At 35.5% G+C, this 13,451-nt stretch overlaps 1 protein-coding gene across 1 annotated transcript in view; it reads right to left on the bottom strand.

The window, feature by feature from the left end:
* Positions 1-13,451, bottom strand: part of shprh (SNF2 histone linker PHD RING helicase) — a 106,164-nt gene that overhangs the window by 38,753 nt on the left and 53,960 nt on the right. The window contains exons 13-18 of the mRNA XM_028797887.2: positions 9,844-10,100; positions 7,629-7,750; positions 5,700-5,788; positions 3,804-3,896; positions 2,174-2,281; positions 1,230-1,372 (exon numbers count right to left, since the gene is read on the bottom strand). Of these exons, the coding sequence (XP_028653720.2) occupies positions 1,230-1,372; positions 2,174-2,281; positions 3,804-3,896; positions 5,700-5,788; positions 7,629-7,750; positions 9,844-10,100 (812 nt within the window). The remainder of the gene's footprint in view (positions 1-1,229; positions 1,373-2,173; positions 2,282-3,803; positions 3,897-5,699; positions 5,789-7,628; positions 7,751-9,843; positions 10,101-13,451) is intronic.

Raw genomic sequence — 13,451 nt, 5'->3', positions numbered from 1 at the left:
CATGTCTTCCCCGCATATATAGAGAAGCACGAGCCGGTTAAGGGGGAGAAGAAGTAAAAGAAAAGAGAGGAGAGGAGAGGAGAGAGAACGGAGGTTGCAGGAGGAGGCAGGAATCCGCAGCAGTAGGAAGTTGGTGCGAGAGAGCGAGCGAGTACAGGCTCGCGTATAGCTGAACAGGCGAGCCAAACAGCTGAAGCAGGACGGTGTAGAGAAGGTCAGCTGCATTAAGTGTCTCGCCTGTTGCAGAGCCCGCATGGGAGAAGCAGGTGAGACGCTAACAGAGAAGAAGCACCGGGGATTGTCATCTGTTTTTTGAAGACTGCTTCCTGTTGACGTTTTAACCTCGTGTTAAAGGATTGTTATTCTTATGTAGTTTAAACCTCCACTTCACAACTGTTTTAAGGATTAAAGATTTATTGAATGCTCTACTGCACTTTGGACACCTGTTTTGATTCTTTTAATAATCAGTTATATTATTTACCAGTGTTATTTATTAAAGGTAGACTACAGTATATATAATTTATCAGTGTTATTTGTTAGGAAAATTGATTTTTATGTTAATATATTTGGGATGCGGAACGGATTAACTGGATTTCCATTATTTTCAATGGGGACGTTTGTTCTAGATACGAGAAATTCGCTATACAAGCTCAGTGCTGGAACGAATTAAACTCGTATCTAGAGGTTCCACTGTATATTTTTTTCACTCACTTCACATTACACTGTGCTCAGCAAAACTTCACAAGCCAATAAAATTAAAACAGCAGTAATTTTCTGTAGATTTCACTTACAGATTAGTGAACAAGCACTATATTTGTTTATACGTGATTTAATCAGTTTACAACTAACATCCCCTTTAACATTCATGCTTACAATGAAATACACACCTGAAAGACATGAGCCAGGTTCTGTTTTCTACTGTTTGATAGAAATTCATTATTTTATGTATTGTATTCTTGTATGTCAGAAGGTACTTTTAGTGCAATCTACAGCAATTCTATTATCTCTGAAATATATCCATACTCTGTCTACTATAAATCAGAACAACAGGCAATGAAGCACATAAACGTGCATTGTGTTAATTATGTATTTACTGACTACAACTATAAACGGTTGACTAAACCTTCCTACCAATAATGACAGTTTCACGAAGGATTTTATTGAATTATAAGCAAAGATTAGTTAAAATCTTGGTAGTAAGTAAACAATGTCTAACTTATAGAGCTTACTTGTCTGCCATGGATAATTTGCAGGCTTGCTGTTTATAGTTACTTGTCAACTCATTTTGGATTCGCAAGACCAAATCATCATCAATGGCATAATTAATAGCTCTCTGAATTACTTCCAGCCACCATGGAGACCCTGAACGAACCTGTTAAATAAATAGAAACAACGTACATTAAAAGAAGAGTACAACTTTACATTAAAAAGTCAAGAATTTGCCAAAAATACATTTGCCAAAATAATAGCATAATTGTCTATCTGTAAACCAGTTTCATCACAAAAACAATGAATAATTAATAGTTTTGTATCATAAAGACAAAAAAATGTCTTATGAGCACTGCTTCAGATTAGCTAGAGCAGGAATAATAGGGTTGTCTTGTCAAAGAGATTATGTTTCTTATTTTTTTTTTGTTTTTTGTTCTTTATTTCGCCTTATACAATTTCTTGTATTAGGAATTTGTTAGTTTTCGCATACCCCTTGGGGTCAGAGCGCAGGGTCAGCCATTGTACAGCGACCCTGGAGCAATTACAGGTTAAGGGCCTTGCTCAAGGGCCCAGCAGAGTAGGATCTCTTTTGGCAGTGACGGGGATTCGAACCGGCAACCTTCTGGATACCAGCGCAGATCCTTAGCCTCAGAGCCACCACTCCGCCTATTTGGATAGAGTACCCTGTGACATACTCTATCAATGCGTGATTTAGGGTTTTTTAATTTTTAATGTTATTAATTAACTACATTCAAAGAACCTATTCTACAGAAGTTTAAAAAGTTGGTTAACTGATACATATAAAATTAAACAAAGAGATAATAAAAGACAAGGGAGTTTTTTCTCAGTCTATAGTGTAACAACTATATGAATTTTCAGCCTTACTAAAAGATTCAGTTGTACAGACTACCTATGTTTTATTAACAGTGTTACTAATAAAAAGGACAGTTGTAGCATACAGCACCTTACGTTTTAACTCCTTGATTGTCTGAAGAACAGGCTGAAGAGCTTGTTGGGCATCTGATACTTCAGAGTTGGATTTGGTCATATAATGCTGACGGAGCTGTTCTGCCTGCAATGATGTGGGAGGAGAAAGAACACAACAAAGATGAACACTACAGCTCTGTGTACTTATTTTTTAACCCACTTCCCAAAGGCATGTTTGTTAAACCTGTTAAGACTATTTGGTAACTCTACACTAATGTGATTTAAGCATTGTGATAGACTGGTCCCTGCTTTGTGTCTGAAACTTCTGAGATAAGACTTACAGTAGCTTTGTACAACCCTTAACATGTATAAAGCATGTTCAGAAAATGGATGGATGGACATTAAGGCCAAACATTAAAAACAAAGACACTGCAGCTATTGGTAATTAATTGAAATATATTGTGTTTTATTTTGTTATTCTGAACAGTAGTATTGTTTGCTTTATAAAATGACTTGTGATAGTGAGTGCTGTGAAGGGTACTACATAAAATAAAGATTGCCTAATGCACTCTCTGGCAAGAGGATGGTTAAATAGTATGCTCTGCTCTTTCATAGCTGCAGGAGATTGTATGAGTTTGCACTTTTGATTGGATGAAAAGCCCAAACAATCCCAACAGATGTGAGTGTGGGTGTGCAGTTTATAATGCACTGGTACAATGTCCAGTATTCATCCTTGCATTGGTTTCAATGTTTCTACCAAAGACTCTATCCTTGCAAACCTTGAAATGGTCAGAAAATGGTTGGAAGGATGAATGGATAAGTGGTGATAAATTCCCAGGATTCCAACCGAATAACACCCAGTAAAGGGTTAGGCTTCAGCCAGTTGGTGACCTTGTATCGAAATAAGCAGGTTGAGAAAAAAGATGTATGGATTCATTATTTTCTCCGTGTTTTTGTTATTTAATATTACCAAATGTTTTTTCTCTCTGTAAAACTGGCACAAACATTATGAAGCGAAGACACAGCTTTGCATTAAACAATGTTTTAAGTCTTATTATACATAAACTGAGTAGAATGACCTTAAAATATGTAAAAGCTTCTGATGTTCTAAAAGGTGCACTAAATTTGAGACAGCAGAAATGGAAGTCCCCAAAGAGCTTCTTTCAAGTACATTCATGGTAGCATATTCCATATAACTGAATAAAGAAAAATATTATGAAATGTACATAAACCATTTCTAATCATCAATATTATTTCTATATGTCCAAGAATCGTTAATGCAAATGTATTTTTAAAGTAACAGTTGCATCCATCTACCTTATTTAATTTATTTTAAGCCCCCTTCAATTATCACTGTCTTATGCTGAACAGATTTAGTGCTTCAATATTTCATTAACTCAATCCCTTTGGGTCTTGGAATACTGTGTATCTAGTCATTCTATGGGCTTTCTTTAGTACTAGGATAAAAAATAAAGGACTCAAACTCGGAGTATAATTTTAAATTACTTTGGAAACTGATTTTTTTTTTTAAACATTTCTTGCTCAATGCAGCTTTTATGTGCTACACATATAAACGAAATGTACATACTGTATGTAATCTTTGCAATAATACCTGGATTTGTCCATGAAAATGCAGTAAAAGTTTTAAAAGAAAATAGTTTGATTACCTCCTCCTTTAGTCTGTCATCACGTAGGGTTGGTGGTATTCCAGGATGCTTTGCTTCTAGCAATTCCATTAAATTGTGTGTAGCATGTAACCTCTAAAGAAATATTGAAGTATTTATTTTCAAAATCACACACAATAACAATGGAAGAAAATCAATAAAACAAAGATAATAACATAAGAAATGTATAAATGTAAGAACTACATTCAACTCGTTCTTGATCTAGGTACATTTGACAAGTACATTGTACATATCTAAACCATTTGTGTAAATCAGTTTTGCCGATTATTGAAGGGATTGTTTCTATATGCTTTTTACTATATGCAGTCTCTTAATTAGAGGTAGGCCTCTTTTTCTAAACTCCAGGTTTAATTAACTTCTCCTTTACTATTCTCAGCACTACCTTAGTAAGCATAAAATGCGTATACAGTATATGTTTTTCTTAGGCACCAATGTATTGACAAAACATGCCATGATTTATAAGTTTTCTTGACATTTAATGTAAATGGTTTCTAAAATGGATTTCCATTACAAAACCTGTGCAAGTACAGATTACTGTCTTTTTTCAAGGTCTATTATCAATCAGTCATACACCTGTGTCTGCTGTTTGCATACTAACTGTTTTTTAAAAAAGTTATTTTGGTAAAAATTATATGTCAGTATTATATAACATATTAAACATGCAACAAGAAGAAGAACAGTTTATAAAAAAGGTGTTGCTTAAACAAAGAATTAGCTTTTAAATATATTAGGTAAAATAAAAATAAGCAGGCACTATGCCCCCCCCATTCCCCCATATGTAAGACCTAGTAAGTTAATCAATTAGTACATAAAAAGTTCATTATACCCAGGTTAGTAAGAGACATAGGTCAATGAATTGAGAAGGTCTGCATCAAAACATCAGTGAGAACTGGAACATCTCTAGCAATCAATCCAAGATGTGATGGCTCTATTTACAAACATCCACACATATTTATATGAGACCAGTTTAGGGTTATGAATAAATTTATACTGTGAAAGACTGCTGGAGCTCTTTCAGAGCCGGGAGGCTATCGTAAAGGAAAGCTCCAGGGGAGCAGATGTGCACACAGGGCACAGCCTCACCAGGAGTGCTTGATGGTAGCCCCCCTAGGTTGCAGTGGCACCTCGGATTCCCACAGGGCTCCATGGGAGTTGGAGTTTGGCACAGCCCTATTAGGTTCTGTGGGGGCCACCAGAGTGAGCTGCAGAGCCCTATACCTACAGCCACCACACCTGGGAGTACTTCCAGATAATGCTGATGGACCACCTGAAGTGCTCCCAGGTGCAGCATAAAAGGGACTGCCTCAATTCCTTCAAGAAGCCAGAGTCGGGAGGTGGAGGACAAAGCTTGCCCAAAGTGCAGTGGAGCCGGAAGGACTAAGAGAGACAGAGAATAAGAGAAGATAAAGTACTGTGCTTTATTATCTGTGCTGCTTGGTACTTTATTGTACTGTGTATCGGCTGGAAACGTTTCCCACATAAAAATAAAAATGTGTGTGTTGCTGGACTTGTGCCTGGCTTCTGTTTCTGTTGGGTTTGGGGAGCTAGTGTGCCCCCTACTGATCACACATTTGCATACTTAATGCCTAACATGCAGTTTAAGGAATCACTAATGTACATATTCCTAGTTGCAATAAGTTAGCAAACGCCATTGCACAGTACTCAAAATGAAACTGGTGGTAGACAGCCCTATGTATAGGGCAGTTAGTGTAACACTGTTCACATTAAATCTAACAAAAACAATTATGAAACTAATAATGAAGATTCTTATGAATGTGAGGTGGCAGCAATAACCATTATACTATAATGCCATAATGCAAAATCTAATTGAAGTCAACAGTAAAATAATGCAAATTTCTTTTTCTTTTTTATTCTTACCTGAAGAGAATCTGTTTTCAACTTTTCTTTGTGCTCTTCTGATGACCGCAATACTTCTCTGTAGAGCTCAGCTGCCAAATGAAATTCCCCTGTAAAAAGATAAATGTGTAGTTTTTTGGTCACTCTAAGCAGACAGCTTAAGAATAATTTATCACTCTATAGGCTATTACATGCTATCAAACAACACTTGGTCTCTGTCAGCTGAATATATGTTTTTCATCAGAAAAATAAATTGTAAAGCTTTTCCTTGATGAAGCTATGAATAGCATCAAGACAAAATATTTCTTGTTGTCCCCTCATCTTTAACTCTTTTGCTATCCCTGTTCACACTGTTTAAGTCAGGTTTCACATTCAAATCTTTAAAGTATATTCTACAAAAATGTAATAAACAAGATGCAGCAGGCACAGGTTGAATACTCCTATCTGAAATGCCTGGGACCAGAAGTATTTCATATTTTGGATATTTTCAGATTCTGGAATATTTGCTTATACATAATGAGATATACTGAGGACAACAACAACATTTATTTATATAGCACATTTTCATACAAAAAATGTAGCACAAAGGACACCCTTGATCAAGTAGGGAAATGAAGCCAAACCAGCTAAATGATAAATCATGGATATAATAATTCATATCACCAAGCCGTTGTTATAATGTGCATGACAAACATAATAGTCCTTAAAAGTGATGAATATGACGTATAGACTGTTTTAGTTCCCTTTTAAGACAGCCGATGCAGCGTATTTGCACCGATGAACTTTTCATCAGTTTATATCAACTACTTGTCACTTCTCAGAGTACTGGCTGACAGGTCAGAATGTCTTAGCCAACCATTACTTAATCATTCCAGCTGTGTTGGAAGTCATTAACAGACAAAGGCGGCACTAAATTCAGTTTTCATATGGTGTGGCCGCACACACATAAAACTTCACTCAAAGCTTCACAGGCAAGAGCCCCCTAATCCAAATGTTGATCATGTGTCGTTTCCTTGTGGTGTCCTAAGCTTCACAGGAAAACACTCCACCTCCATCCCACTCTGAAAGAATACAGCCATTTTGAATCTGCACATATGTTATTCACAACTACTTTTTGGCAAACAGATATTTTCACACTCAAGTACAAGCAAAGTTTTATAAATGTCAGTGCTCAAAAAGTTTCGGATTTTAATTAGAGATACTCAATCTTTATATCAATCTTCCACTCTCACTGACAATTCAGTAGTTAACATACCATCCTGTATAAGGTTGACCTTTTATAGGTATACTGAATCTCTTATTACTGACAACAGACATAATAAAATTATAGAGGGATATTAGTATACTTGAAAAGCAGAGCAAATAAAATATTATAATGAAAAATTTGCTCTCTTGAAAAAGTGATGTATGAAATGAACATATATTTACAAGTAGCATAAGAAAAATAAATTTAGGTTTATTTAAGGGTAGACAAAGGTAGTGGGTACTGTATAAAGCTAGAGTATAGTAGACTATTAATTTCATTAAAACAAAATTTATGTTTCATGAATTAGAAAGAGATCAAGTTGTTGATATCTTTATTATTTCATCTTAATTCTGGAAATACAAAAATTACACAAACTATTGCACAATATGTATCACAGTTCTGTGTATTAATTAAAGTGTATTACTAAAAAAAGTAAAATTATAATATTCAGCTATGTTTTTTTTTATTTTTTATATAAACTCAAGAATACCAAACGGACACAGAAGAAGCACAAAGACATATAGTTTCGTACATGAATAGCCCTGTTCTGAAACTATTTGACTAATCAGGCTTATATGTGAACAAAGACTCACTACTATGGACTGGAATAATGATAAGCAGCAAAAAAGCTGCTAAAATTATAAAATGGATACAAGTTTAACAGTAAAGCATATATGTAAATAGAACAAAAAAAAGAACTGTACCCCTAATAATATGAATTCCTGCCAAGCCATTTAGAGCACACACAAGCTGACGATGTGCCTCCTCACATTCAACTCTGCATTTCTTCTGCAATGATTTAAGCAGTTCTTCCATTGTCAATGTGCTTAAAAAAAAGACCAACATGTAAGCAATAATAAAATAAACATTGATAGCCCAGTACATTAACAAGCAAATATTATTTTGCCTGGTATCTTTAACAGTGAATACAATGCCAATGTGGTTTCAATGAACAGAATGATCATTTACACATTAGTGTCTGGAATTTCTTATTGTTTTATTTGTAATTTAAACAGACCTTTAGGTTCAGGGCCCTGGAGTCTCTAAACATAACATGAAGCAATCTGTTTAAAATTTGCAAAAGAAAACTGCTACAATTTAATAAATGCAAATGGGGAATGACATCAGACCAATCTTTTTCCTATTAAATGTTTGACAATAATACATTGTTGTTACATGCTTTTATGGGGATGAAGAATAGACCTTAGACAAGGTACACTGTGTATCATTCGAGTTTTGAATAGTTCCATGGACTATAGATTGCTACTTTGCTTTTACACAGTATTACAATTTAAACAACAACTGGCTAAATTACTTTCTTTAAAAAAAGGTGTTTAAGTTTACATTGTGAATATTGATTTAAATATTGAAACGTATTACCAGTTAAAATTTACTTAGGTGAATTTTTTGTAAACTGTTCTCTTAAATCCCTTTGAATGCATGTTTCTTCCTCCTTACCTATATACACAGTATCAAATGTACTTTAATATCCCTTTTTCGATTGTTCCTTTAATTGTTTTATTGAAATTACTTAATAATTTCCCATTTCACATTAAAAACATTTAGAGTAAATTATTTAAAGAAAAGGCATGGCAACCATCTTGCTTTAAGCATTTTACAATTTTATTCACACTATAAAGTATAATGCACACTTGCTGCAGTTACAGACAAGTTCAAAAGTAGTTGGCGTTTTACTATCATGACGCCTGTGGAACTGATTTTGATCAATTATACAGCAGCTTTCTTACGAAACATTAAGTATATTGGCTTTGAGGTTTTGTTTTTATTCTTTGTTTATTTAGTATGTATTTCACATAAACACACAAATCTCTGTGTACTGTATATATAAAATTCAACGTCTGTCTGTTCACTTTTCACGAGAGAACTACTTAACGGATTTAGATCTGGTTTTTTCTATAATTCGCTGGAACATTTTGGTTGATTTTGCGACTTCTTTCATCACGCTAAGTATCATAGTTACTTGCGGTACTGATTTATTTGTGTGAATCCGAGAGAGACACAGAGGACCGAGAGGAGGGAGAAGTGTGACGTCAGGAGTAGGGAGTTGGGCAGGACCCTCCTCACTCACACCCAAGCCTCCGTTCGAGTCACTGTACCTGTGCATTTTGAAGTGTACCTTGCCTTAGCTTAGCTAGCGATACCTGTTTGTTTATTGATTTTTAAAGTTTGTCCTGTATCACTACTACGCGGGCAGAGCCACGGGGGGCGGCTAGTATTTATATATATCAGGGAATAAAAATAATTTCTGGAATAAACAAGTGTTCTACAGAAGGGTTTCTTAAATTACTGGTAGCTGGTCACGAATTACTCTTTTTTTTAATGGTAATGGGTCGTGGATGGTTTGTAAAGTTACAGCAGGTTGATTAAACAATGGACGATGCCCAGATGATTATCCTCGAATGCCCCCAATGATCATCCATGATTCTACAAGCTGGATCACCCAATTTCTTTATGATCGGCTACAATTATACAAGGGGTCACTCTAATGATCACTTGGGCTTTCAACAAGAAATGGGTCTCAAAGACTCTAAAAAGGAAAAGGTTGGGTCACAACAAAAATAATTTAAGAAATCCTGTTCCACAGGGTTTTAGAAATAAACTTTCATATTTAACATGGACTGAAAGTTATTCTTATGAATAATGCTCATGCAGAATTGACAGATTGCCTCCATAACACATAATAGGGGATATGACTGTTTATTACATCAAGAAAAAAATAATAATTCTGCAGATACGGATGATAATCCAATTAATGTTGAAAACCAAGTGATGAGAGTTGTGTGCATGTTTACAGGCATTTCTATTTATACATTGTTTTGTAGAAAGCATAGAACTGATGAATGAAAATGTACTATTAATAAATTCGAAGTACAAAATAAAAAGTGCTCTAATCTTTACCTTTTCTGTAGAGGCAGGAACTCTCCTCTCACGGCTTGTGGGTGGCAACAGGCTTGTCTGAGTCTGAGCAAAGGATATAATATAGAGTTGACTGTTCTTCTATCAAGACTTCCTAGCTTCAAGTTCCAATCAGAAATCTTTCTCAATGTCAACAAAGCATCTTGGGAGCAGACCTCATGCTGCCGGTGATAAAAATGGCCTTCAACTGGAGAAAAATTTAACCAGTGGATCTCTTCTGTTTGAGGGGGGATTTGTATCTAAATAAACAAAGATTAAGTATGGAAAAGGGTGAACATTTGAAAATGCTTGATCTACAGTACATTACTCTTCATTTTTCATATAATGTATAAAATCAGAGGCATTGTTAAATTAAACTAGATGCCACTAACTTCATAGTAACAGACTGGAGATAAAAATACCCAGTGACAGAAAATCCTGAAATGAACCGACTACTATTATATAATCACATTCACTTTCCAGCAGTCCTGCATGCTGCTACATTTTAAAGTATACATAAAACTACAAACATAGATGCAACTATAATTGGAGCTATGTCGTTTAGGAAACTATGAACAACAAACACATTATTGTAGAATTCCCAAGATGATACCACATTATTTTTGTAATCCCACATAATCCTGAGCAGGGTTCAGGAGAAGAGTTCCCAAGATTATAAAACAGAAAGAAAAAGAAATATACATTATTTGAATCCTTACAACAGTGTTCACATGATACACTCCGGTAGTCCACTTTGGGTACACATATATAATGTTCAAAAAAACAAATTAATAAAAAAAAAGAATAGCAGTTAGTTTAAGTCATATCTAATAATAATTTCTATTTATATAGCCCTTTCTTTAACAAACAAATATTCAAAGTGCTCCACAACAACAGAAAAGATAAAACCACAATATACTGTATCTAAGGCATGACGAAACTTTTCTTTCATGACATCTTTTCCAGTGAGCTTTTAAAAGGGCGGCATTTTTAACTACTCTGAAAGGTTTTAATTTTTATATTCTTTCCCCATGCTGAAAGTGCAACTAAACATGATTGTAAATGAATACGATTTCATGTTAATTTATTTTATATGTAACGAAAATTGCGAAATCAGAACATTGCAAACAATTTTTATATCCCTAGGTCATAGGTTTTTTTCTTTATTTTTAGATCTGAAGATCCCTGAAACATGATGTGCTCCATTGTCAATGTTCTTGCATATGCTAAGAAATACGTACAAATATAAAAAACCTGCAAAGTCACTAGTTAAGATTGAATAAGCAATAACCTTCTGCATGTTATAGAACTCCAGAACAGTGACAACATCTGGACATAATGTATTATCTGTGGTCAATAGTCCTTGCCTACTTTAAAAGGCCAACAATTATCCCCATACCTAAGAAAACAAAATTGGACTGTTTGAATGACTACATGATGAAGTGCATTGAGAGTGTGGTCCTACAACAAACAAAAAATAGAATATTCCAGACAGTCACTCCACTTTACATGTTGTCACAACTAGTCCACAAAGAATGCCATATCTCTTCTGGAACATCCGAATAACAAAAGCTGCTATGCAAAAATCCTGTTTATAGACTACATCTCAGCATTTAACACTGTTGTACCAGCAAAGCTTACTATAAACCTCCTTAATCTACAATCTGCAGCCGCATTTTGCAATTGAATTTTTTTTACTTTCTAGCCAAGAGCTCAGCAAGTGTGGATTGGTAGCATCAAATGCTTTAAGCCAGTGGTTCCCATTTATTTCAAAAATAAAACAAAAAACATTTTAAAATGTAAAGAGTTAACTCTTTTTGGGTAGATGTTGACTTTTCGTGAAAGGTGGGTGTGAGGGCAGATGTCAACTTGGGTGATAATCAGCTGCTATGATAAAGGTAGACACTCTTTGCTTAGAGAAATGTTAGACTCATTTACTTGACGTCTAATCCTTGTGTGTGCATGAATAGCGAAGAGCAAACAATAGCAAAAAATGGCCACAGCATCTGGCAAAAGAACAAAGCAAAGGGGCAAAGCTAAATATTCAGCATGTGACGTTTTGCGTATTATCACTGAATTGGGCTCTGAGTTGTTGGACTCCAATTTTGGTTCAAGTGATCTGGAGATCAAGATCGAAAACGAAAGTGAGGTACCAGCATCACCTGATCACTCCCCAGCTGATCATGGTGCTGAACACATTCACGTAGCTGACACGCATATGGCAACGTTTGCCTGGTAGGACCACAACTTAAAATGACTAGAGATACAAACCAGATTGCATCGCACTGTGACTGCCGCCACCAGAGTTGTAAATATCTGTGGATTCATCTGTCTGTAGTGAGAAGTACAGCTCGTACTTATCATTGAATATTCAATATTGTATTTGTCACTGATCAGCACAGCGCACAACTTAGAAATTATGCTTCATCACACTTTGCTGCTTATATAAATAAAGACAAATAGAAATTTCCAGAAGACTTCAGTGACATTGAGCAACGATGCAGCATTTAAAAATAATTAGCAATCACTTTCTCAAATGTTGTGGTAAGTCCAGGAAACAAGGTGAACAAAGGAAAATTGTGCTACTGGGTGACTGAAGGTACCAGTATTTCTATTATTTGATAACTATTTTACTGCCAGGCAGTTGCTATTTATTTACAAATGGAGTTGAGTATGGTAGTGAGGTCCTCAAAACAAAATTCTCACCCAGAAGTGGGTCATATCTTAAAAAAAGTTTAGGAACCACTGCTCTCAGCTAAACCTCAAAATTAACACTCTACAGGGTAATATGCTCAGCCCCTTTCTGTAATCCTTGTTTACTTCTGACTGATTAGCCTGACACATTACATTATAGGCCTGATCATCAACAATAATGAGACAGCTTACAAAGAAGATGTCTATCTGCTGACTCAGTTCAGCCAGAACAGCAATTTCACCCTTAATAACAGCAAAACCAAGAGGCTGCTCAAAGATTTCAGAAAGCATAAGGCAGGCCAAAATGACATCTACATCGGGGGAGATGCTGTTGAAAGAATGAACAGGTATACATTTCTTGAGATGACCTTAACAAATGAACTGAAGTGGGCATGACACACATTTTGTCTCTTGTCAAAAAGGCACACTAGCACCTCTGCCTCCTCAGGCTTCTGAGGGCTGCTTGCACTTCACGAACTGTTCTCATAACAATTTTCAGGTGCACAGCACAGTCCAACCTCACTGACAGTATAACATCCTGGTACAGCACCTGCAGAGGGTGGTAAAGACAGCACAAAACATTACAGGCACCAACCTGTCTTCTACTCAGGACATATACAATACTATCTGCCTTAGAAAGGCAAAAACATGTAATTGAAGACCTCAGCCATACTGCACAGACACTCTTCTTATCTTTTTCTTCTGGCCAATGGTACACTGCCACTTGCACCAGTACATTCAGGGACATTTTCTACCCAGAAGTCGTAAGGCTGCTGAACAGTCAATCTTAAGAATCCAAAAACTGTGTTTATACTGACTGTATATATGATATGCATGCTATTTATACTTTTTACTTGCTTATGTATTTATTTTTGGTATTGTATTTTCTGTCAACTGTTCTGAAGAGACAATGAAGT

Source organism: Erpetoichthys calabaricus, chromosome 3, assembly GCF_900747795.2.
Source record: "Erpetoichthys calabaricus chromosome 3, fErpCal1.3, whole genome shotgun sequence".
Classification (NCBI taxonomy): Eukaryota; Metazoa; Chordata; class Cladistia; order Polypteriformes; family Polypteridae; genus Erpetoichthys; species Erpetoichthys calabaricus.
This window is presented reverse-complemented; position numbering and strand designations above follow the sequence as displayed.